Source organism: Camellia sinensis, chromosome 14, assembly GCF_055761805.1.
Source record: "Camellia sinensis isolate YWXY chromosome 14, ASM5576180v1, whole genome shotgun sequence".
NCBI lineage: Eukaryota > Viridiplantae > Streptophyta > Magnoliopsida > Ericales > Theaceae > Camellia > Camellia sinensis.
Window position 1 is genome coordinate 59,430,926 of NC_138974.1, and position 26,586 is coordinate 59,457,511.

At 43.5% G+C, this 26,586-nt stretch overlaps 3 protein-coding genes across 3 annotated transcripts; all 3 read left to right on the forward strand.

Moving 5' to 3' along the window:
• Positions 1-13,581: 13,581 nt before the first annotated feature.
• Positions 13,582-14,886, forward strand: LOC145807014 (uncharacterized). Its single transcript, XM_082904911.1, has one exon. The coding sequence runs from the start codon at positions 13,582-13,584 to the stop codon at positions 14,884-14,886; it is 1,305 nt and encodes a 434-aa protein (XP_082761037.1).
• A 481-nt stretch (positions 14,887-15,367) lies between these two features.
• LOC145807015 (uncharacterized) lies at positions 15,368-17,778 on the forward strand. Its single transcript, XM_082904912.1, has 3 exons — positions 15,368-16,010; positions 16,386-17,130; positions 17,673-17,778. Exons 1-3 carry the CDS (start codon positions 15,368-15,370, stop codon positions 17,776-17,778), a joined length of 1,494 nt encoding a protein of 497 aa, XP_082761038.1.
• Positions 17,779-17,884: 106 nt separating this feature from the next.
• LOC145807016 (uncharacterized) lies at positions 17,885-18,280 on the forward strand. Its single transcript, XM_082904914.1, has one exon. It carries the CDS (start codon positions 17,885-17,887, stop codon positions 18,278-18,280), a length of 396 nt encoding a protein of 131 aa, XP_082761040.1.
• The last annotated feature ends 8,306 nt before the right edge of the window (positions 18,281-26,586 follow it).

Genomic DNA, 26,586 nt, shown 5'->3' on the forward strand with positions numbered 1-26,586 from the left:
TAAAAACAAAAAAACACGGAAAATAAGAAAGTAGAATTTTCTTAAAAGTGTTTTTTGAAAAGTGGAAACAAGCAAGGTTTAATTTTATAAAAACATAAACATAGCATTATATTAGTTTCACAATAGCAACATGTCTTTCTATAATAGTGACATATTGTTTTAGAATTTAAACAACCATAAGAAAACTGGTTCCACCATAACTATTTAGATCATTACAAATTAAAACTAAAAGCTAACAAACAAAAGCAATAAGAAAAGAAAAGATATTATTAAGTTTGGATTTATGTTTTATATGGGATTAGAGAAGATACTATGAGGAAGGGTGTATAATATAAATATAGGCTATTTGTATATGGTCTGGATCGGTTCCACTCCGGAATCGTGGGGTTCAATCCGAAACTGATCCGTGGACTACAGATTTTTAATTTTTCAATCCGGAACAGAACCACGGATTTAACAAACCAATCCAAACCTACCGGATTGGACTGGACTGGACTAGATCAGATTACGAATTTCACGGATTCCTTGTTCAACCCTAGAATGTGTCCATCCGAACAAGATTGAGGATTTTTTGGCTGAGATTCTTGAAGGCAGCTGTGGTGCTCGCTTTGGAGGAAGATCGTTGGCTTATCGAGCCATTACACAAGGATATTGGTGGCTGACCAATGTTGAGGACTATGTTAAGAAATGCAAACAATGCCAAAAATTTTCTCTACCTATACATCTACCCGCCGAAGAGTTGCACTCTGTGACTGACTAGTCCTTGGCATTTTGCTCAATGGGGCTTGGACATAGTTGGACAATTACCAAAAGCACAAAGCAATAAACGTTTCCTAATTGTTGCTATTGATTATTTCACGAAATGGGTTGAAGCAGAACCTTTGGCACATATATGGGATATAGATATCAAGCGCTTTGGTGGAAGAATATCATCACTCAATTTGGCATACCCAGGGCACTTATTTCCAATAATGGCACTCAATATGATTGCGGCGTCTACAGGGAATTGCGCGACATGTACGAAATTCAGTCTTATTTTTCTTTACCAACTTATCCGCAGAGTAACGAATAGGCAGAAGCTTCTAACAAAGTAGTCCTGGATGGCATAAAAACACGTTTGGAAATAGCGAAGGGCAGGTGGGTTGAGGAACAGTCAAGCGTACTGTTGTCCCATCGCACTACACCAAGATGTTTTACAAGGGAAAATACTATTTGACTTATGTTTTGGCAATGAAACTATTATCCCCCTCGAGATTGGCCTATCGACCCTTTGATCGAGGGCTTTTGACAAAGGTCGGAATGATATGATGTTAGCCTTGGATATGGATTTACTTGAAGAACGTCGAGATCGGGCCCTCGTGACCATAGCACGTTATCAACAGTAATTTACCAAGTCGTATAATCAACGAGTGCATGTGATAACCCTGCTCTGTGTTATGTTTAATTAATCTTAATTATGATTGTGATTATGTGCCTAATATGATTTTGAGTGACAATTTTACGATTATATATATTTTCAAATTTCTATTTGTTCATCGTAGGAAAATTTGTTCAACTTACTGCTATAATTTGAAAATTAAAGATCGTAGAGGTTACATAAACTGAAATTGTTTGCATCATTGTGATTAGTGTGATATTTAGAGTCTATGGTGAAATTTGATTAAAAATTGATTCGCATCGAAATAATTAGATTAAATTAAGTGAAGCTCATTAGCCTTAATTGAAATTGATTAACTAAGCTAACCACCTAGTATATATAGGCTAATTATACTCAAGCTCATAGTTGTTTGAGCTCAAAAATCAGAGATATACACTCTAGAGAGAGAGTGAGCTGAATTTAGAGAGAGAGAGAGAGAGGGATCATCCTTGAAGATTTTGCAAGGAATTCAAGAACTAGATGGATTAGCTCAAGGCTTAACTATATTTGGAAGAATTGGAGCCTTTAGGTGAGTAACCAACCCTTAATTCATGAGTTTAAGCATACAATTATGTGAACTCTAAGGGAATTGGTAATCAAGAACAAGATTTGAATGGCGTGTGATGAAATTGAAGTTAATACCTCCATGCATGTAAGGAATTACCATGAATATGTATAATCATGAAGGATTGAGTACCAAATCACACATGCATGCATAATCTTGTTGAGCTTCAAGATTTTGAACATCTTTTATGCCATTTGAAGTAGAATTGGAGTCAATAATTAACATGCATGCATGATTCATGGAAGTATGAAGCTTAAATGCATAAGTTTTGAAATTGGCAAAGAATTTGGAATGATTTTGGAAAATGTAACAACCCCGACCCATGATTAAAGTTAATCCATGTTTAATTATGCCTAATAAGGAATTTAAGTGAAATTTTGCATCATATCTTGCCTTATTTGTGTTTATATCTGTTTAACGTAGAAAGATCTGTTCATGTTTTCGTTTCGGTTGCGAATTGAAAGCCTTATCGGCATCCGATTCAAAAACTGACTTGATTTATGTGCTAATTAAAACTTTTAAAATTTTATGGTAGGTTTAATTAAAATTTGGTTCGGAATGATTAAATTAGAATAATTAATGCTCAATTAAGCCTAAACTAATGAAATTATTAATCAAGCCTATCTAAGGCCACCTCATTACCTCCTACACACTTTTACACTTCCACTTCCTCTTGCTTGACCATCAAAAACGTGTGAGAGTGGGAGAGAAGGAAATTGAGCTCAATTCTAGAGTGATTGTTAGAATTTGGAGGAGGTTAAAGTGAATTCAAAGGAATTAAACTCCAACTTAAAGAATTTGAGCCTTAGGTAAGACTTCAACTCACATTTTGTAACCTTAGACTCAACTACATGTGAAATCAACAAGAAATAAAGTTGTTATGCATTATTCAAAAAGAATTGAGATTAGATGATAGAATTGAACATAACTCATGCATGCATGTGCATATCATGAGGCTTTGAAGTTGCTTTTACAAGAATTCCCACATGCATGTTCATATCTTGGTTTTGTTAAAAGAATTCAACTTGTTTTTTAGCTTAAAGACTCATTTGATCATGTTTTGGGAAGTTAAAATTCATGATATTACATGCAAGTTATGTTATTTCATGTTTTAAGCTTTATTTAATACAATTGGCTTAGCTTTTGGGCTTGTTTTTGCAAAATCGTTTGTAATTCATCATGTACAATGAGTTTCCTAATGTTTTACTAAGTTTTGGCCCAAAAGAATGTGTTTTGAAGGTTTGGAAATTGAATTTTGAGCTTAGGAGCAAATCTAAAAATTCCAGAATTCTGCTCCTACGCTCGAGCGACCATCTTATTTTTGCACTTCCGCTCGAGCTACCAAAGGTTGGCTCGAGCGTGAAATGCATGCTCCCAGAAGTTTGAGTGTTTTGCAGACCGCTCGAGTGACAAGAGTCTGTAGACACCCCATTTTTGACCGTCCTCAAGACTTGGACGTCACCGTTTGAACACTCGGTGATTATCCATGTTTGTGTTCGTTTGGAGTTCCCGGAGGTCTCGGCTCGCGCGCCTTGCCTCAGGATCCCCGAACTCGACCGTTTAGTGTCTGGTTTTGCACCAAACACTTGCATCTTGCCTTTGAGAGGCAGGGTAGGGCTTGTAGACCATCCCCACCCACCACCGGCAGTGGCTAGATGCCACCGGCTGGTTTTTGCTGCCACCGGCAATATAGTTTGCCGGCCGGCACTCTTTGTTTCCGGTCAGCACTATTTGCTGCCGACCGGCACTCTTTTTGGCCAAGATGGCATTTTTGGCCGGCCGATTGCTGTTCATCTGCTTTTGCAGATATTTTTAGACAGCTGTATTGCTTTTGCTCCCCTCCATACACGTGTATGGAGGGATCTCCCTCTTGCAAAGCTTGTCTTGTAAGCTTTACAAGAGGCATATAGAGAGAAGCTCTCTCTAAGGCAAAAAGAGGGCTTTTAGACATTTTTGAGAGAGGAAAATACAGACCAAGCTCTGGTTTTTCTAGGGTTAGGGTTAGATATACACTCTCTATCTCTCTTTCCCTCTTATTTGTACACTAGGTGTTTTGTGCCTTACTATTGCACACAAACACCTAGTGTTTCACCTTCCTCTTGGAGCTGAGGTTCCAAAGAGTTTGTTTTGAGATTTTGGTGTTGGATTCAAGCCAAAGGAGGCCATTGGAGCATTTGTGAAGGGGTCTTCAAGGGTTCTGCAGGAATAATCTGCCGACCGGCAGTGTAATGTGCCGACCGGCACTATTTTCTCTGCCGATGGATTCAATTTTGTGCCGATGACCATACCACACTGCCGATGGCAATCTCAATCAGCCGGTGGTGATCCTCTCTATCCAAGGGATCAGTCCTGAGGCTTTGACAGCCTCCAGAGGAGGAAAGGAAGGAAAACAGAGGTAGCTTGCGCATGGCGGCACGCTTCTCGAGGCGTTTTCCTGCTTTAATTAATTTATTTAATTTGTTAATTAAATTAGTTAATTTGTAATATTAATTAGCTTGCGTAGTTAATTAATTTGTAATATTTATTCGGTCCCTCCGAGTGAGGGTAAATCTGTAATAAGTGTGTGTGGGTGGTGTGTACGTCTTCCAACCTCACTTCTTTCTTCCCTTTTATTTACCTGCTTACGGTGGTAGATTAGGGCATGTCTAAATTCAGCATACCTTATGCTATGCATGCGTGCATTCATGCATTTTGTATTACATGCATTAGGCTCGGTACATCACGCTAATTGCATTCGTACTTCAAATCAAAAATTGAATATGTGATAATTGTGCATTTTCACATGACATGTCTAGGATTAGCCGAGCCTATCTTAGCGACATTTTGTATGCGACGCATTAGGCACTTCATATGGACTTGGATCATGCATGTTTGCTAACAAGTTCTTTGTTTTGGCACGGAGTACTATGTAAGTATTTCCGCTTTAGCATATCACATGAGTGTGAATATTGCCATGTCAGCATGCTTAACATGTGGCTAGATGCTTATGTGTTAAACTGTTTTGAATGCCTGTGGGTGAAGGTTAGATTGTTTGAGTTGGAAAAAACTCGTTGAAATCCGTATTTTAGCCTACTTGCGAGTAGCAAATTCCAAAGCATTTTCAAACCGAACGGATATGCAATGTTTATTTCCAAATTAGGCAATCTAGTCTATACTTGTTTGCTGTGCGCATAACATAGTAATTCTAGGCTAATAATTGGTTCTAGAACACGTAAAGTTTTCAAAAACGGATATCACGGTTAGTAGAGGCCGGTATTCGGACCGGGCGAAAGGGGGTGCTCATAGCTGACCTTCCCCGATCGTACCCAAGCTCCCGAGCCGAGACAACTCCGGTGATGACGGACATGTGGCCTTCGGCACCGAGTCAGGGTTTCCTAAATTCTCCCATTTTAAAATATTTAGGTGGCGACTCTATATCTGGAAAAGCAGTCCATGTTTGGCACTACTTTTTAAAAAATCTGTTTCTCAAAACGATTTGCCAGATTTGGACTCTTTGGTTCAGATTAAGAACCGCGACAACAAAAATCGCGAGTCCAAACTGTAGTAGCACGAGGCCTTCGTGGGTGTTGTTACAGAGTTACGCTCGAGCGAGGACTTGAGTCTCACGCTTGAGCGAGCATCGAGCGGAAAAATTAAGCAACCAGTACTTTTGCAGGCTGCTCGAACGAAGGAATGTGCGCTCTAGCGACAACTACATTTTTGCATGTCCGCTCGAATGAAGAAAGCTACACTCGAGTGAGACCCGTGTTTTCAACAATTTTGTTAAGTGTTTTCAAGTGCATTTTAACATCCTCATTGCATCCTAGGCACTCCTAGGCCATGATTAATACTCAATAAGAGGTTAAGACTTAGAACACACTAAGAATGAAATGAAAGAAGTTAAGTATCAACCGAGTGTGTGTTTCATTATATGTATCTATTATGTTTGGTGTAGGCCACGCGTTGTGAGCGGTTGATCCATTTGTTTACTACCAAAGTTATCCATGAGTAATAACTCTGTAGAGTTATGTTCGACTTTAATTATTTCTGATGATACGAAACGATCAGTTTTCTGAAATACTATGTTTTGTATGAATGAATGAATGTCCAATTTTCTTGAAAAGTAATTGTGGTGTCCTTAGTAGAGGCCCTCGCTAAGGGGACATAATACTGTGGCTTATGGTCATGCGGCGCTCACCCAAGGGAGATAATACCGTGGCACAGGCCCTTGCCCGGGGGAAACAATACCGTGGCACATGTATGAGATATGTTACCCTATACCAGAGGTTCCTTTTTGGAACTCAATATGCTTCACCAAAGAGACATATTTATGCTAATGGATGTTCCACGCATGATTTGAATATGAATAAGACTATGACTCTGTTTCTGCAATAAACCTGATTATGATTCTGATTTGCTATGAGATTTAAAATATGTTCTGGGCATCATTCATTAAAATCTTTACTCTGTTATTATTCACTAGGCTTCCGCTCACTATTTATATTATGTATGTAGGTGACCAGGCGCGTGACCAGACCCAAAATTGAGGATCTGGTATCTCTGTTTTGTCAGCCAGCCGTTGTGCCTCCGAGGAGGTTCCCTTTTGTGTGCAAGTCATGTCTAAACGGCATAAGTTAAGACCTTGTATTTTTAGTAATATGAACAAGTCTTTTGTTATGTGTATATTAGGCTATACCCCTTTTGGCTGCAACTGTATTAAATGTGACGAAGATTACTGCATTTTGATGTCACGTGTATGTAAACATATTGCATAAGGTTTTAAATTTCTATCCCATGTATGTCTGCACGGCTCTATAGACTATATATTGTTGGTATATTTGCTTCCGCAGCCCCTAATTATACGTTATTCCGTTAAGAGGCCTTTGGTAATCCAAGGAGTACTGGTCGGTTACGACGCTAAACTTATAGGGGCGGGTTTGGGTCGTGACAGAAATGGACCATGATTTTGGATAATTGGTTTCAAATTACCTAAGTTTTTTTGTTACTCAATGTTTTTCTATGTTTTGATGTTAATTTGCAAACTTTGGAGTCTTTAAGGTTGTGTTTTGAAGCTCAAATAGCTTGCTGGAAAACCCAGAATTCGACCGTTCCGCTCGAGCGAGGAAAGTCTTGCTCGAGCGTGAAAATTTAGCTCCCAAAAGATTTGCAGAGATTTACATAGTGGCTCGAGCGACAGGCCTTATGCTCGCTCGAGTGTAAAATTCATGCAACTAGTACTTTTACAGAGCTTTACAGGCCGCTCGAGTGACCAAATCTGTGCTCGAGCGGAGAGCCCTGTTTCAGAAATTTTGAAAAGCTATTTCAAGTTTCATTTTCTGTTCTCTTTCATTTCTAAGCACTCTTAGGCATGTATTGAGCATTGTAAATGAACTAAAAGGATAAGAATGGGGCCTAAGGGAAATAAATAAATTAAGAACGGATTGAATCGCTTGTGACCCAATGTGTTATGAAATGTGTAGGGTCAAGCGCAAGGGCAAATCCATCAGCAGAACACAGTAAGTAATATCTTAGTAAAGATATTTTCAAGTATGTTATTTTTCAAATGTTGTGTAAGCTTCATAGATTTGTTGATTTGAATTATGAATGAGTATTCTATAATTTTTGTATAAAGTCATTTAAATGTTATGATGGGCTAAAAGTCGTTTGAAAATTATGATGGGCCAAAGGCCGTCTGACATGAATGAATTGGGCCCAAGGCCGTTTGACATGAATAAATTGGGCCAAAGGCAATCTGACATGAATGCCAAAGACCATTTGACATGAATGATTCGGCCAAAGGTCGTCTGACATGAATGAATTGGGCCCGTGGCTGTTTGATAAGAAAGAATTGGACCCGAGGCCATTTGATATGTCTATTACGAGTTTCATTCATGTAACTTCTTTATTTTGATATTATTAATTGGGCTTTCGCTCACTCTCATTTGTATGTATGTAAGTGAGCAAAGAGATGTCCAAATCTAGCCTCAGTGAAGAATGTGAAAGGAAGCCAAGTTTTGTGGAGTCCCCCCGAACGTCTCACGCATGAAACTTTGTCTTTGTTATTTTGTTTACTCTTTTGCTACTGTGATGAATACGTTGGATCATCCATGTATATAAACTTTTGTTTGGCTGACTACATGTTTGAAGTTCCTGGATGTCCAAGATGATAATTCTATCTATATGTGTGAGTTATTATGAAATGTTTTTAGAATAATTTTGCTATGCCATATAAGTAATGCTCATCGGACAAATTTTTAAGTCTGCTTCCATTTTGGCCCCTTTACTTCTACTAAAACATGTTTAATCATGTTTGAGGCCGTAGGTAATCTCATGATTACTGGTCAATTATGACCCTAATCCATAGGGACGGGTTCAGGTCATGAAAGTGCATCTACACTGATATACTCCTGGAGAATTAGTCCTCAAAAAAGTACTACCTAATGCTAAGAATCCTGCAAATGGTAAACTCAGCCCAAATTGGGACGGCCTCTACCAGATCGATTCTATCGTCGAGGCATGGGCATATCGACTTTCAAACATGACCGACAAAAAATTACCCCAACCTTGAAATTCTACTCATCTTCGAAAATTTTATCACTAGTTTTTCTTGGTCAATACCTTTAGCTCTCATAGTAATGTTGGACAACTATTGTGTACATTGCTATCTGGTATACTTACAGCCCATTAATGATACAAGACTTTGTTTTACTTATTTAACGATGACTACCTTTTATTCAGCCTCTGAATTCTCAAGGAAGCTCTTCGTACTTGGCATTTTCAGCATATGACACCATTAAGCCTCCGAATTCGAAGCGCCCTTCGTGCTGGGCATGAAGTGCCATAATAAAACCCTCCAAATTCGGAGCACCATTCATGCTTGGCACAAAGTGACATTAAACATCCAAATTCGGAGCGCCCTTCGAGCTCGGCACGAAACGCCATCATAAAAGTCTCTGAATTCAGAGCGCTCTTCATGCTCGGCATGAAGCACCATCATAAAAGCCCCCAAATTCGGAGCACCCTCCGTGCTTGGTATGAAACGCCATTAAGTCTCTTAATTCGGAGCACCCTTCGTGCTCGACACGAAGCGCCATTAAGCCTCTGAATTCGGAGAGCTCTTCGTACTCGACACGGAACGCCATCATAAAAGCCTCTGAATTCATAGCGCACTTCGTGCTCGGCACAGAGTGCCATCATAAAAGTCTTTGAATTCGAAGCGCACCATTAAGCCTCTGAAATAAAGAGTTAGGCTAAGTGGACTTAAAAGTTAAAGCAAAGAACTCACGAAATAGAGGGAGTAGAGCAATCATAAGTAAGAAGTTAAAGATGGAAGGTTGTGAGGATGTAAGCACAAAGTCCTTTCGGAAATGGATGGGTGAAAGGTTTTCAAATCGTATTAAATGAATAGAAATCACGAAGAGGCGAGAAATTGCAATCATTTCACATCGCATCCCATCTGACGTGTCAGCAATAAAATAGCGTGTCCATCACACACTCAAATTTCTATAAGCAAAGTAAAACTAATTTTGAAGTCTGCGAAGACGACCTATGAAGTAGCCAAGCACGCAGCCTACTTTGTGAGTTGACCCAATGCTCGGGGGGCAATTGTGGGAGCAAAAAAGAGGATATACTTGAAAACGGCCAACAGAGCATCCAAGCTCGTTTAAGATGGGCCGAATAGGGCCAATGCCCACTGGACTACGTTATTGCTGAATAGATGTTCAAATAAGGATGAAAATATTGGGGACCGCCGAATTACGGGTACCTATGACAAACAATAGAGCCGAATGTGTCGAGCGAGTCGACATGGATTCATTAGGTGAAACCAGACTGTCCTTTTCAAGGAAGTATAGTAGGGGGATAGACTTTGATAGAATGATGATGAAGGGCTAAGATGCATGGCGTAAAGATCAAGGATAGTGACTCTATAAAAGAAGCAGAGAGACTGGAGAAACAGGTATGTGAGAAGAATCTTGAACCTCAAGAAACCAAAAAAACACCAATCTTTCGACAGAGACTAATTTGTCTGTTGGAGTGCTAATTCCGGCACCACCGTCGGGAGTTTTATTTCCATTTCAGGTGACAGCTGTGAAGATCTTACAAGGGCTTGTTTGGACAAAAAGAGTATTCCATAACCACTTCCTCGCACCCTATAAAATAGAAAAATGTATATCAGGTTCAAATAGGGTAGTGGAATTAGGACCCAAAACCATGCAAATCCATCTTTTTTTTTTATTTTATTTTTTTAATCTGTAGATTGAGCTGGGTGTACCATCCAAACTTGCCAATATTTTTCTAAAAGCAAATAGACCTTCCCTCCCATATTTTTATGTAATTTACTGACAATTTAAGGAATAAAATGTTACATATAAATGGATTACTAACCGTTGACTTTCACTGATTAAAAAAAATAAAAAGAGGATACAAATGCCATAGGGTGCAAATTAATAAATACCCATAACACTTATTTGAGTTTAGCGATGAGAAATTCTATACAGTTATATTTTTTTTATTTATATATAAATTAATCATAGAATCATACACAATTTTTCACATAGATGTAACCCCACAAAAAGGGAGACCTATGTAAGAAAACTGTATAGAATTATATCATCTGGGTTCTTAAATTTTTCCTAGTAACATTTAGAAAAAAGGTTAAATTTCAAACGCTCCTCTTGAAGTTTGATTAAAATACGAATCACCTTTGTAATTCTGGAAATTATATTCCACCTCCTGAGGTTTTTAATTTCATAAAAAATCACTCATTTCATTAATAAATCATGAAGTCAATTAACTATTTTTAATGATATTAGAAATATGTTTCAATTAATAATATCATGAACACTCGATGTCCCATGTCTTAATCCCATAGTTATTTTAGGTTTGTTTCGAAAAAAATTAAAAAGTCAAAAAGTTTTTGAAAAGTTAACCTCAAAAAAAAAAAAGGTTCAATTTATTGGCTTATTAACTTATTCAAGTCACATCACCTTTTTATTTTTTACATATTTTTTCGTAATAAGTCAAAAAAGTAACTTATAAGCCACTTCCCAAGTAAGAGAAGTTAAAATATATATATAAGCCACTTCATTTTCTCTATATTTTTTCGCATTTTTAATAAAAATTTAAAAAATCATTCTAACCATACTAATTTTTTTATCTCATATTTTAATCAAGAAGTTACAAAAATAGTCTATTTCCAAGCTAACCCTTAGTAAATTTTTTAACTTTATATGAAAAAAACTACAAAAAATAAAAAGAATAATTAATTTTTTAATAATGACTTTTTAATTATTTTAATAGATTCCCAAACATACCCTTGGTTTACAGAGTGTTATTACATTGGCAAATAACTGAAAGAGTCCCCCAATTCGGAATGAATATCTCAGTTTTTTCGTTTTTGTTTTATTTTTTTTATCCCATTTCATCTTGTTATTCACGCCAGTTAAAATAATATTATAAATTAGTCAAATTTAAAAAATTGAATCCCTGAATTCACTTATATTTGTTGTATCAATAATACTAGAGATGAGAGGGGAGATTTGCGCCGTTAGTACGGTCTAGCTAAGATAGGACGGATCTGTTTTGCTCGGTCTAAAAGATCGGCTGACCGGGCGTGAACTAAGCCTGGCCGAGCTGCGACTAGCAAACGTTCGGCAGTGCACACAGCCAAGTGGCGAGACCGGGCTACGGGTAGCTCGGGCTAAACTATGGACAAGTGAGGGGTGGCACGTCTCTGACCGGTGAGCCGAGATGGGCAGATTCCAGATAACCTCGGGTAAAGGTAGAACGGACGGAGGCCGGCATGCCTCGCGACCGGTATGCCACAATAAACTGGTCAATACCAGCCCGGCCTATGAGCATCACCCCGCTGCCCTTTTGCCAAGGGGCAGTCCGGTGGGGCATAGCGCGGTTGAGTGCCTGTAGTGATAGTTCTTCGCGGGAGATAGGCCGGTCGTGGTACTGCGGTCAGGTGTGCCACCTGGGCCAATGGCATAAGGGAGGGGACATCTGCTCCACGCATGCCTCAATACCGTTAGACAGTTCTGCGTGTACTGGTGGGAGGACTAAGCCTTTACACGCATAAGGTGGTGAGAGGCGAGCACTGCCACCTGTCTTGGGAAGGACAGCAGAGGTAGTGCGTGCATAATCTTGAGGCTGCATGGCCAGCCTTGAAATAGGGAGGAGGACGAACGTTAGAGGTATGCGACTTCTCCCCCAAAAGAAAATACTCTCTCTCTATCTGTCTTCTCCTTCCTCAAGTGGACTGACTTGATCGTCGGAGGGTCTATCTGGCAAACCACCGCCGGGCAGCTCACCGTTTTTCGTGTTACCAGGTAGACGCCATCAAGAGAAGCCTGGAGTACAAGGAGTACGGAAAGCAGAGGATATTTCGCCCCCGTACAATTGGCACCGTCTGTGGGAATCTTTTGATACTCAACCCTTGTTCTTAGAGCTTCTTCAACCATTTCCATGGCCAACAACGGCGAAGCCCCACTGTCCGTCGTCGATGGTGTCACACCTGAGTACGTCCGCTTGAGAGAAGGTCCTCCGAATATTCCAGCCATGGCGGGCCTAGAGACTCCTTCGCGAAGTGCGCGAGACAAACGCGGAAGGAGTACTGATCGCTCGCAGAGTCCTAAGGGCCGCCGACGCCAGGGGGAGTCCCATGCGCAGCGCCTGGAGCACAAACTCAAGGACCAAGACGCTGTCATTCACAAGATGGGGGCGGAGATAGAGCTGCTGAAACGCCAGATTAAAGGGAAGGGTGTTGCTGGAGAGGGCAACCTCAGTGAGCGCACCCCGTCCCCTCGTTGTAGCAATCGCCGCCAAGGGAGGACTCACTCTCATCACCAGGAACTATGGGATTGGAGGTTCCGACCAAGGAGAGGGCAGGTCCCTCCCTCGCGACAGCACCTACCGCCCCTCACGCCCAACGCCGACGTCGGGATCCTCTTTCTCCACACGTTCCGGGGACTTGAGGGATGTATTGGAGGAGAGGGCGCGCCGTCGGAAGGCTCGGAGAGTACCGGCATTGCAGAGGTTAAGCACTCCAGTTCATTACAGTGAGGAAGTGGCGATGCTAGCCCCCAAAGTGATGGCCCCTGCGCTGGTGGACAAAGAGCTGGCGCAACTTACAGCCACGCCGCTGTCTCCAGAGATTGAGAGTACGCCACTCCCCGCCAGATTCCACCAGCCAAAGTTCACTTTGTATGACGAAAAAACGGATCCATACATGCATGTGAGCCATTACCGGCAAGTAATGGCTAGACACCGGCGGAATGACGCCTTGATGTGCCTCATATTCCCAGCAAGCTTGAGAGAGCTGGGTTTGAAATGGTTCGAAAGGCTCCCGGAGGGGAGTATTGAGGGATGGCAGCAACTAGCAGAAGCCTTCGTCACCAGATTCAAAACCAACACACGAACGCCGAAGGAGGTCGACCATCTCCTGGGCGTCAAGATGGAGTCTGGATGTTCGTTGAAGGCATACAATGCGAAATACTAGGAAACTTACAATGAGATCCTCGACTGCCCCACCAATCTGGCGATCACTCAGTACAAACGGGGTCTCCCAGTCGGACATAGGCTGCGAGATTCACTCACGATCCATCAACCCACAACCATGGAGTCATTGATGCAGCGGATCAATGAGCACATTCGTATGGAGGATGATGCCGCCTCCGCGACTGAGAAGGCTAATCTGGTCGCAGCGGACAGAAGGGTTGCGGGGAAAGTTCACTCGGTTGGGCAGGAGGATAATCGCCCAAACAACCGGTCGAAAGACCAGCGCCATGGTTCAAACCGTGATGACAGAAACAAGGGCCGCCGAAACGACCGGGCTGACCCTCCCCATGATGCAACGGAGGATGCCAAAAGAAAATTGAAGGCGCGGACTGGGATCACCACGGTATTTAAAATCCCCATCTACCGCATTTTGAGCGAGATTCTAGGTGAACCCTTCGTCCGTTGGCCGGCCAAGTTGGGGAGTGCGCAGAGGGGCTTCAATTCAAAATATCGTTGCACCTTTCATGAAGAACGGGGGCACCGAACAGAGGACTGCTTGCCGCTCAAACAACACTTAGAGGAGTTGGTGGCGGCGGGGCATCTTGACCAATACATAGATGGGGGCATCAAGGCCACGCTAGTGGACCAAGCCGAGCCAAACGGCCTGGCCGCCCTAGAAGCGCCCCCGCAAGGAGTAATCAACGTCATCCACAGTATCATTGAACCGGCCAGGGTTTGCGAGCTGAGAGGGATGATCAAGAAGGCCGAGCACATGAGGGAAGTGCTCTCTGTTCAGCCCACTATGAAGAAGGAAAAGACCGAAGAAAGGGACATCCTTTCATTCTCAACCAAGGACTTGGAAAGAGTTCAGATGCCGCACAATGATGCTTTAGTAGTCACTCTTCGCGTCAAAGACTTTGACATCAAGAGAATCTTGATTGACCAGGGGAGTTCGGTAGAAATTATGTATTATGACGCGTTTAAACAAATGAAGTTGGAAGACAAGGACTTGGCCCCCGCAACGTCCTCTTTGGCCGGCTTCAACTCACAACCAGAATGGCCAATCGGAAAGATTATTTTGCTGGTCAAAGCGGGATCGGTCGTAAAGCAAGTAGAGTTCTGGGTTCTTAAAGTTCCATCAACTTACAACTTGATCTTAGGCAGGGGTTGGCTGCACGCCATGCAAGCAGTTGCTTCGACCTTCCACCAAGTCATGCGCTTTCTGGCACCGAGTGGACAGATGGAGGAAGTTTGGGGGGACCAGGTGATGGCAAAACAATGCTTCGTTATGGTAAATGGCAGTCGAGCGGCCAAAGGGTTCGTCCAAATGATTGAAGGGCCTGAGGGTAAAGAGGTCCTTGAACACGTGGAAAGAAAAGCCGAGGAAAAGTCGATCGAAGATTTGGTGGAAGTGCGCAATTGACGAGAACGATCCAACTAAATTCTTCCTCTTGGGATCATCCTTGTCTAGCGCCGAGCGGATGGATTATGTCAACTTCTTGATTTCCAATTTGGAGGCCTTTGCCTGGACGCCTTACGACATGCCTAGCATCGACCCGAGCTTCATTTGTCATCAGTTGAATGTCTTCCCTAATGCACGGCCAGTCATTCAAAGGACGCGCCGCTCAGCCTTGCACCATGCTGAAGTGGTCGCAGAGGAAGTAAAGAATTTGTTGGAAGCTGGGGCCATAGAGGAGGTGCAGTACCCTCGGTGGATATCCAACACGGTGGTTGTTCCGAAGAAGAACGGCAAGTGGCGAGTCTGCGTTGACTACAAGACTGTCAATCGAGCTTGCCCCAAGGATAGCTTTCCCCTCCCTCGAATTGACCAGCTGGTGGACTTAACCGCTGGCCATCAGAGGTTTAGCTTCCTGGACGCATACCGCGGCTACCACCAGATAGCCATGTATAAACCGGACAGGGAGATCACGTCGTTCACAACCGCCAGAGGCTTATATTGCTACAAAGTCATGTTGTTTGGACTAAAGAATGCCGGGGTGACTTCTCAGAGGATGGTAACGAAGATGTTTGCTCCTCTTCTAGGCCAAACAATGGAGGCCTATATCGACGACATGGTGGTAAAGAGTAAGGAGAAGTCTCAACACCTCGCCGACCTTGCAGAGATGTTCGCCATACTTAAGATCCACAAGCTTCGTTTGAACGCCACAAAGTGCGCCTTCGGAGTTGGCACCGGAAAGTTTCTGGGTTTTCTGGTCACAAATCGAGGGATTGAAGCTGACCCATCACAGATCAAGGCCATACAAGACCTGGAGCATCCCAACTCCATGAAGGACGTGCAACATCTTGCCGAGATGGCAGTTGCGTTGAACAGATTTATCAGTCGGTCTTCTGATCGTTGCAGGCCCTTCTTTAAAACTCTGAAGTCCAAGTTCTTCTGGGATGACGAGTGCGACCGCGCACTAGCAGACCTGAAAGCATATCTCTCCTCAGCCCCTATTTTGGTCACACCTCAGCCAGGCGAAGAGTTGTACCTCTACTTGGCTGTCTCTCAACACGCAGTCAGCGCGGTATTGGTACGTGCTGAAGGCATCCAGCACCTACCGATCTTCTACGTAAGCAAGACTCTTCTCCTAGCCGAAACGAGATATCTTCCCTTGAAAAAATTGGCGTTGGCCCTAATGATGGCACCAAGAAAGCTGGCACACTATTTTCATGCCCATACAATAATTGTGTTAACCGAGTTCCCGCTTAAAGTGCTTTTTGAAAATGCAGACTTCACTGGGAGAATTTTGAAATGGGCCATGGAATTAGGACAATATGACATCAAGTTCCAACCTCACACCGCAATCAAGGCTCAAGCACTTGCCGACTTTGTGGCAGAATTTGCCCCTGGGTTGCATCCAGTATGCCCGGTTGATTTGATTGGTGCGGATTTAGCACAACCCATGGTTCTGGAAACAGAAACGAGTGTTGGTTCGCAAGTAGGAAAAGGGACGAGCACAACCGGACTAACAAAGTCCGACGATGATGAACCTAACCAAGACAAGGAAAGGGACCAGAATGAACCGATCAGAGACTTGGAAATGAGAAGCTCCCAGAACCCCTCTGATTGCTGGAAGCTGTTTGTTGGCGAGATGTGGAAGCTCTTCGTTGATGGGGCGTCCAACAGACATGGGGCTGGGCTGGGCATCATGCTGAACTCGCCGGACGGGCTGATCATCGAGCAGGCAATTACGCTCGGCTTCCCAGCATCCAACAACGAGGCTGAGTATGATGCTCTCCTTGCTGGACTAAGAAGCGCGCTGAGAATGAGAGCCACAGCCCTTATGGTATTTAGTGATTCCAAGTTGGTGGTCAATCAGGTCTCAGGGGAGTATGAAGCAAAGGACGAAAGAATGGCCAAGTATCAGGCGCTGGTACGCATAGAGATCAAGATGTTCGCTGCAATAAGGTTAGAACAAATCGAGCGTGAGGAAAACAGCGCGGCAGATGAATTGGCCGGACTTGCTTCTGCTCAGACAGCTTTTCCTAACCCCTTGATGATAGAATTTTTACCACGGCTAAGCATTGAGGAACTAGAATCAGCCGAGGTACTCTGCACCGATTTGGGCCCTTCTTGGATGGACCCTATTATCGCATTCCTGAAAGATAGAATTCTACCAGAAGAAAAGAAGGCGGCACACAAGATCCGGGCAAAGTCAGAGCGGTTTTGGCTCTCCCCGTCTGGGGCCTTGTACAAGAAATCTTTCACCGGCCCGTATTTGAAATGTGTCCACCCCACCAAGGTGGAGGCTTTCCTCTATGAGATACATGAGGGCATCTGTGGCAGCCATACTGGGGGCAGATCCTTGGCTTACCGAGCAATTTCTCAGGGTTATTGGTGGCCGTGCATGCAGGCCGATGCGCAAAAATATGTTAGCAGGTGCGAGAAGTGTCAGAAGTTCGCCCACCAGATCCACTAGCCGGCTAGAGATTTTCTCCCTCTCAGAAGTCCTTGGCCGTTCGCGCTTTGGGGGTTGGATATTGTTGGGCCACTCCCAGCTGCACCGGGCAACCGTAAGTTTTTCATCGCCGCCACCAACTATTTTACCAAATGGGTTGAGGCCGAGCCACTAGCGACCATAAGGGAAAAGGACGTGAAGAAGTTTGTATGGCAAAACGTGATCACCCGTTTCGGTATACCCAAGGCCCTGGTCTCGGATAATGGCGCTCAATTTGATGGTAAACTCTTTCGCGGATTTTGCGAAGAGTTGAAGATCGAGTTCTACAATTCGACGCCGGCCTATCCTCAATCAAATGGTCAAGCAGAGGCCTCAAACAAGACCATCTTGGACGGGCTGAAGAAGCGACTTGAGAAGGCTAAGGGCAAGTGGGCTGAAGAACTCCCTAATGTGCTCTGGGCATACCGCACTACGCCGAGGCGGTCAATCGGGGAAACACCATTTGCTTTGGCCTACGGCATGGAGGCCATCATCCCATTGGAAATTGGCATGCCAACCATCCGCTCTGAAAGTTTCCAGCTAGATCTGAATAGTGAAGCGGTGGCATTGGAGTTGGACCTTGCTGAAGAAAAGAGGGAGCGCGCATTGATCCACATAGCGGCTTATCAACAAGAACTCTCCAAGAAGTACAACAAGGCTGTGCACCCCAGGATGTTCAAGATTGGGGACTGGGTATTAAGAAAGGTGCTTGGCAACACAGTGGTCCCTGGCGAAGGAAAGCTCGGTGCAAATTGGGAAGGACCATACAAGGTGATTGGTCTTGCTGGTAAAGGGGCATACCATCTGGAAGATATAGACGGCAAGGCTGTCCCCAGACCATGGAATACGGCCAACCTTAAGCTCTTTTACTTTTAAGATGTAATTTGCTTGTGTTGTTTAGCCTTTTTAGACCTTTAGCCTTTTGGCACTTAATGTAAAGGATAGCAATGCTTTTGTAATGAAAAATAGCCCTCTTGTTGTTTGGAATTACATCTTTGTACAATGGATTCGCAAGGACGTAAGGCAATTATGAATACCAGGGGCAGAGACTGACCTGAATTGGACCGGACTGATTTCCTCTCACCGGAATGAATGCAGACAGCACAAACAGTTGGTGCATTTTCCGACAATGTAATTGGCGTATGGCCCCATTCACATTAGGGCCGAGATGGTTTTGCTCGCCCGGTTGAAATATTGGCGTCATGACCAACTTAACTGAAACATTGGTGTTTTGCCCAGTGTAAGGGCCGAGCTGATTTCGCTCGGCCCAGTCGACATATTGGTGTCTTGCCCAATATGGAAAACGAGCGGAGTTTGCTCGGCAGAAATCGCAATGTTGGAGTTTTTGTCCAACCGATGAGAGGCTGAGCTGAATTTGCTCAGCCTAAACGAAATGTTGGCAGCTTACCCAACTTAAAAGACGAGCTGATTTTGCTCGGTCACGTCGAAATTGCATGAAATTTACAAACGAATTAAGGCCGCGCAGATTTTGCTCGGAAGAGTTAAAACGTCAGTTCATTTGAAAGTTCATGAAATCGAACTACTAGTTCTGATTAGAAAACGTTTGAGCTGATTTGAGCTCAGCAAACTATACGGCACAGCCGACCTGGCAGTTGTGAATTGTCAACAGTTGAGTCAAGGAATCCATGCAGATGCAAACCGAACAGAAATAGAAGATGAGCGAGCAAAAAGCCAAAAACCTTCATTGATAAAGGAAATTCAAGTACAAGACGGGGGGAACATAGCCCGGTTACATAAAAAAAAAAAGCGAAAAAAGGTCAATCCAACTCTACGTCAACCGTTTGTTCGGCGACTAGCACAGTTTGCTCGGCCTCTTCTACATTATGCTTGGGCAGGTTTTCTTCGGCGTCATCGTCAGTGCCTTCCACCACGGCAATATCCCGATTAGCCTCTTCTTCCGCATCTGGAGATGCTTCGGGAGGATCTTGTTCGGCTAGTTTCGCGGCGGCGGCTTCTTCCTCGGCCTCTTTTCTTTCGTCCGTGATGAGCCGGTTTTGGGTGGCCTTGGAGTACGCCTGCATGTACACCGGGATATAAGCAGCAGGCGGATTGATGAACAAGTCAGAATCCTGACCAATACCAACTTTCTCCACGGCAGCTTTCCAGCCGCACTGGAAAAAGATGTCCTTGGTCACTTGGACCTGCCATTCGTAGGTCTTCTCGCCCTGCGCGTATCCCCGGTCTTCTGCATCATCTACGGCCTTGTCCTTCTCGGCTTTGTGCGCATCGCGCAGTTTCCTCAGCTCGGCGAGATACCAAGCCTTCGTTGACTTCACAGCCCGAAGTTTGTCCTCGTTAGCTCGGTCAACCTTTTAGCTCAGGATATCTCGCTCGGCCTCAACTGCTTCCTGCGCAGCTTTAAGCTTCGCTATCTCGGCCTTTTGTGCTTTATTCTCAGTTATGGCATCCCGCAGGCTCTACCGCACTTTGATCATTCGGTCGTGGGCCAAATAGTTCTTTTGCACGGCCTGAAAACAAGTAAGAGATCGTCAGTATTCGAAAAACCGAGCAAAAACGAGCAAACAGTTTGACGTAAAAAATGGAGACCTTACCAGCACTATGGATTTCGCCGCCGAGCGGAGGACCTTGAGGTCGGAAAGCTCGTCGTGTTTTTTCATATCAGTGGGGAAGATCAACCCCTTGGTCAAATTGAAACCAAGCGAGTAGTCCTTGTCCGAGTAGACAGAGTCTTCAGCAGAAACTGCTCGACCCTGATACTTGAACTCGGGCGCCCAGACCGGGGGGGTGGCTATGCCCTTGGATTTGCTGGTCCGTGGTTGCTCGATCTGGTCCCCGAGCTCGGTAGAGACGCGATCGGTAGAGTCTTCATCTGCCAGATGCGGCCCGGTTTGCTCGTTCCTCGCCCGCTTCTTGGACCGACCAGTCGGCTGCTCGCTGGCAAGCTCCAGTACTGCCCCTTCTTCCTGCACGGCGGGTGTGGAGGATGTCCCCCCGGTTGCCTCTAGTCTTTGGGACTCGTCCTCTTCCCCGGTGATCAGGGACTTGATGGTCCTGATTTTCGTCATTTCTTGCTCGGCGGTGAGTGGAATAAGCCTGATCGGTGGTAAGTTTGGATCCGATTCCAGGGTTGGCGCACGCAGAAAATCGGTAACCCGGCTCCTGCGCGGCGCGGTGTAGTGGTAGGTCTGATCGAAGCTGAGCAGTTTCGAAGCCTCCCTCTCCTCGGCAGGATGGCGCAACAGGACTCTGATGGCCTCTTGGTTGGCCTGGTAGTAGTCTGCTGCTAGGTGCTTATCTGCAAAAAGAAGACAAGTGTTAGATCGGCATGGAAAGTAATTGATGCATAAAGAAAATAGCGCGGTCAGCCGAGCGACTCACCAGCACTACCAAAATCCTTTCTAATATACCATCCCGGTATGGGTGCCTCGGTGTAGCGACCAAACACCCACAAGAAGTCGTCGTCGTTGGTCTCCTTGTCCGGGTTACCCTCTATTAATTTTGCTCGGCCCTTCTTCACTTTGAGGTACCAGCAAAACCCGTTCTTATTTCTACTAAGACTATACTGATGGAAAATTTCAGCCAGACCGAGATTGAGTCCGAGCCCCCGGTTCAGTTCGACGACCTCGTTTATTATTTTGTAAGTGTTATTTGAAACTTGGGTCGGGCAAAGCCTTGTCTGCCTCAAAAACTCACAGATCAAAGGCTGGACCGGGAAGCGGAGCCCTCCCTCTACTATTGACACGACCGTAAAGGGGCACCGGTCTAGATCTCCCCAAGGGGTGTCTCCCTTTTTGGCGAGCTCTAAGATGACGTCATCCGGGATGTTGTAATCCTTGCGAAACTCGGCCATCGCACCGGGCGAGCTAACCATATAGCGGTACTTCCCCATCTATCTCAGTCTTATTTGATATAGTGTATATCTCGGTCAAAAATGTTGGTGGGTCTGCTCGGACTCTAAGCTCCACCAATTAGTGCTGGACTGGCTTGGTCGGTCCTATTTGTTCTGCATTGTTAAAAAATGAGGCTAAGGGTTAGCGCGACATATATTCCACGGCTCCTATTGGAAATAGCTCAGTGAAGGATTTTTGGTGTTTTACTGGCCTGACCCCTATCTCGGCTAGATTACTTGGTCGATCTCCTAGCTCGGTTCATTCCAATTTGCAAAATCTAATGGAGTATTCAGCTCGGTTAGGCTTTGAAGTGAAAGTTACAGCTCGGTGCTTTCCTATTTACCAATCTAATTAAAGTATCCGGCTCGGTTGAGACCTCGGTAAGAAGCCACAAACCAGTTTTTGCTCGGCTATAGCTCTTCCAATGGATCTAAATGAGCGTTTAGCTCGGTTCTACCCAGATTCCAACTGTTCATCCCAGAAGTGGGCGAACTCGTTTGAACCAAGGAGGAATAGGGGGTTCGGAGGCCCCCTTCTATTCTCAAGGTTCCCATTTGCCCTAGGGTGTGCAGGTTCTAAGCAAAGAGAGGGGGCACTGGTGGTTACAAACAAAAATAAATAAAAATACGAAGCATAGTGGCACGGAAATGAAGAACATGTATGAAAAACCTTGAGAAGTAGAAGCAAAAGATCCAAGGAGGGGTAGTGTGACTTACCAGGGGGACAGGTGCGAGGGTGAACGCAACCTCGAGAGCTCGATTGTGGCCTTCGAAAGGATCTGAAATGGAGGATGTGGCACAGAAACAGCAATGGCAGTGGTCTTGGGGGTTCGAAAGTTTGGGAGGTTTAGGGCTTGTGCGGAAGAGAAGGTGAAAAGTGAAGGGTTTTAGGCCCTTCGTTGGAATACGAAAGAGGGGGGAAGGAACCCCAAACGGATGCGCCGTTTGAATTTTGCGCGTGCAGAACAGTTGGCTGTACGACCCAGTGGCGTGAAGCCACGTGGCACTGGAAACGCGGCTGTCAGTACGGCTGTACGACCTTTGATGAGACTGCGGAGGAAATGGCCAACCAAACAGGATAGCTCGGCGATAGATATGCCCCCAATCATGCTCGGCTTGGTGATGGCGCAACTCATCCGTTACCTCGGTCACGATGGTAACCCCAGTCATGACTAGGTCGGATGGGGTTAAAGGGCAATTGAGAGGGGAGATTTGCGCCGTTAGTACGGCCGAGCTAAGATAGGACGGATCTGTTTTGCTCGGTCTAAAAGATCGGCTGACCGGGCGTGAACTAAGCCTGGCCGAGCTGCGACTAGCAAACGTTCGACAGTGCACACAACCAAGTGGCGAGACCGGGCTACGGGTAGCTCGGGCTAAACTATGGACAAGTGAGGGATCGCACGTCTCTGACCGGTGAGCCGAGATAGGCAGATTCCAGATAACCTCGGATGAAGGTAGAACGGACGGAGGCTGGCATGCCTCGCGACCGGTATGCCACGATAAACCGGTCAATACCAGCCTGGCCCATGAGCATCACCCCGCTGCCCTTTTGCCAAGGGGCAGTCCGGTGGGGGCATAGCGCGGTTGAGTGCCTGTAGTGATAGTTCTTCGCGGGAGATAGGCCGGTCGTGGTACTGCGGTCAGGTGTGCCACCTGGGCCAATGGCATAAGGGAGGGGACATCTGCTCCACGCATGCCTCAATACCGTTAGACAGTTCTGCGTGTACTGGTGGGAGGACTAAGCCTTTATACGCGTAAGGTGGTGAGAGGCGAGCACTGCCACCTGTCTTGGGAAGGACAGCAGAGGTAGTGCGTGCATAATCTTGAGGCTGCATGGCCAGCCTTGAAATAGGGAGGAGGACGAACGTTAGAGGTATGCGACTTCTCCCCCAAAAGAAAATACTCTCTCTATCTGTCTTCTCCTTCCTCAAGTGGACTGACTTGATCGTCGGAGGGTCTATCTGGCAAACCACCACCGGGCAGCTCACCGTTTTTCATGTTACCAGGTAAACGCCGTCAAGAGAAGCTTGGAGTACAAGAAGTACGGAAAGCAGAGGATATTTCGCCCCCGTACAAGAGATACTAACATATTTATTAACAATTTTACTAGCACACCTACATGTTTTGATAAGATTAATTATTACTAGGCATGGAACCTACATCAACTTGTGAGCATCTTAATAAATATATTAATATATTCCTAACATTTTTCTTGTTTTATTGATCAAACGGTAATTTTGTAAAACTTTGAAATCCTAGATAAATGTCAAAAAAAGTAAACGTACGAGAGTTGCAAGATTAGAAAATCAAGAACCCTAATTAGCTAAGCTTTGACAGAGCTGGTTCTATTTTATGCTCTCTCGCCCTGGGCTATGCCTGGTTTGGCATGGGGCTATTATGTTAAAATAGTTACAAAAGGATAAAATATGTTAAACAGTTAATAAGATAAAATGTCACATTCAAACCATAATTATTTTATTTTTTCTCTCACAAAAGTCAAAAAAATTAGAAAGCCCAACCCAAACAAATCTTTATAGCCCCAAACTAAAATAGCTAAAAAGCTAACTCATTTCTCAAACGACACCTTTTAGAGGTACCATTTTTTTTTTAACATTATTGTAATGCATTATTAAAATTTAAGACATTAAAAAAAAAAATTATGAATGTGAATTTTTATTGTCATTAATCATGAAATAAAACTTTTATTTTCACACTACAGGAAATTACACTTTTGGTGACTAAATTTGGCGACTATTAAAAATTTCAAAAGTTGTGGAATTGGCGACCAAAAATTATATTAGACGGCAAAAGTACAAGATTTAGCTGCTCATTTTTTTTTTGTCGAGGTATACTGGTTGTTGATGACTAAAAAAAATTTAGTCGCTAAAAATGCCACAATTGCCTACTAAAACAATTTTTAGTCATTGTATAATTAGTTTTGGCTACTAAAATTATTTAGTCGCCGAATGAAAAATAAAAATTTACTTTTATCTTTGGCGATCAAAAGTTGGGTCGCCAAAAATTTATTTTCAGCAACTTAAACATATTTTAGTCGCTGTACCGTTAGTTTTGGCTACTAAACTTATTTAAATAAAAAACAAAAAATTACTTTTTATCTTTTGGTTGCCAAAAATTTATTTTCAGCGACTGAAACATATTTTAGTCGTTGTACAGTTAGTTTTAACTACTCAAATTGTTTAGTTGCCGAATAAAAAACAAAAATTTACTTTTTATCTCTGGCGACCAAAAGTTTGGTTGCCAAATTTTTTTTTCAGCGACTACAAAAAATTTTACTCACTATATAGTTAGTTTTGGCTACTAAAATTATTTAGTGGCCGAATGAAAAATAAAAATTTACTTTTTAGTTTTGACAACCAAAAGTTTGGTCACCAAAATTTACTTTGTATGAAAAGTTTTGGAGGTAAGATTTCAAAATTTGGAGGGATTCCTAAATGAATTAATGACTACATTTTCAGTTGGTCAGGTATGGAAGCATAATCCACTGATTAAACAAACCTACGATTTTGTGTTTCTTCTCTCTGACGCCTCATGCCTTTGCCATCCCTTCTATTATTGGAGCACCACTGCAAGGGTTACACGAGCACCACCATCGCTCTCTCTCTCTCTCTCTCTCTCTCTCTCTCTCTCTCTCTATGTCTTCTTCCATTTGCATATGCCTTCACCCAACTCCAAATTCGACTCAGCCCCAAATCGACCCATCTTGCTTGAGTGGTCATTGGACTGCTCTTTGGATTTCACCGCTTGTACACCCGTAAATAGTTGGAATGATGCTTCTAGCCGTGCTTGTTTCTGCTCTCCAAACTTTCACCCCTTGAACACCATTACAATAGTCCAAACATGCCCTCTTTTTTTAATTTTTTTTATTTTTATTCTGATGATAAATAGTTTAGAATTAAAATCACAATACATGTCACAATGAAAACAAGTTCAGTATTAAAATCATGTATATTAGGCTTTATGAGTATCTGAAGAATTATTGAAAGCTTCTTCATTAATCACAATATCTGATTACATGGATACATTTATACAAAATATCTAACAAACTAATAATATACGTAACTAACTAACCAACTAATGTAACTAACTAACTAATCTAACAAACTCTATCTTCTAGCTAACTAGGACATAAGCTGTAGCTTTAGTTTTGGTTTTAGCTGATTAGTTGTTAATGGCAGCTCTTGTTGTGGCTCTGTAGTTGGCTCTGTAGTTATAATATTATCAGTCCCCTGCAAGCTGATGGGAGAGGAAGTGACCAACAACTTGGTCTTGAGAAACTGAAATCTGGAACTGGATAAAGGTTTGGTTAAAATGTCAACGATTTGATCCACAGAAGAAACATACTTGAGAACAACCTTCTTGGCTGCAATCTTCTCACGAATAAAGTGACAATCGACTTCAATGTGTTTAAAGCGAGCATAAAACACCGGATTTGAAGCAAGGGCAATAGCGAAGAGGTTATCACACCAAAGAATAGGAGAGGAAGTAGTAGGAAGAGCTAGGTCATGCAGTAGTATCTGTAACCAACTCAACTCTACGGTAGCATGAGCCAAAGCCCTATATTCAGCCTCAGTGCTGGATCGAGAGACTATTGGCTATTTCTTAGCAGACCAGAAAACAAGATTAGAACCAAGATAAATGCAGTAGCCAAATGTAGACCGTCTATCCAAATGATCCCAGCCCAATTAGAATTAGAAAAAGCTTGAAGGTCAAAAGAATTGGGAGAAAATGTGAGGCCATGAGAGAGGGAACCTTTAACAAATCGGAGAATACGTTTAACAAAGGCAAAATGGCCATTAGTGGGTTCATGTATATGTTGGCAGGCTTGGTTAACTGCTAAAGACAGATCAGGGCGTGTGATGGTTAAATACTATAATGCACCAACAAGACTTCTGTATAACTGGGGCTGAGTAAAAGGCAGAGAAGAAGCAGGAGTGACTGGAGGCTTGACTGAAATAGGTGAATTGTAGGGTTTACAAGAGGTCATGCCAGCCTTGAGGAGAATTTCAGAAGCATATTTTTGTTGGGACAAGAAGTAATTAGTTCCCACAGTTTGAATAGAAACACCGAGAAAGTAAGAAATGTTGCCTAATTCCTTCATTGCAAAGGCAACATGCATTTGACCAATTAGTTCTTGAAGAAGAAGAGAACTACTGCCAGTAAGTAGAATGTCATCAACATAGACCAAGAGAATGAGAATATCATTGGAGGCCTTTTTGATGAATAAAGAGTTGTCACAATAACTATTAACAAAGCCCTGGGCTATCAAAAACTTGGAGAAGGTTGAATACCA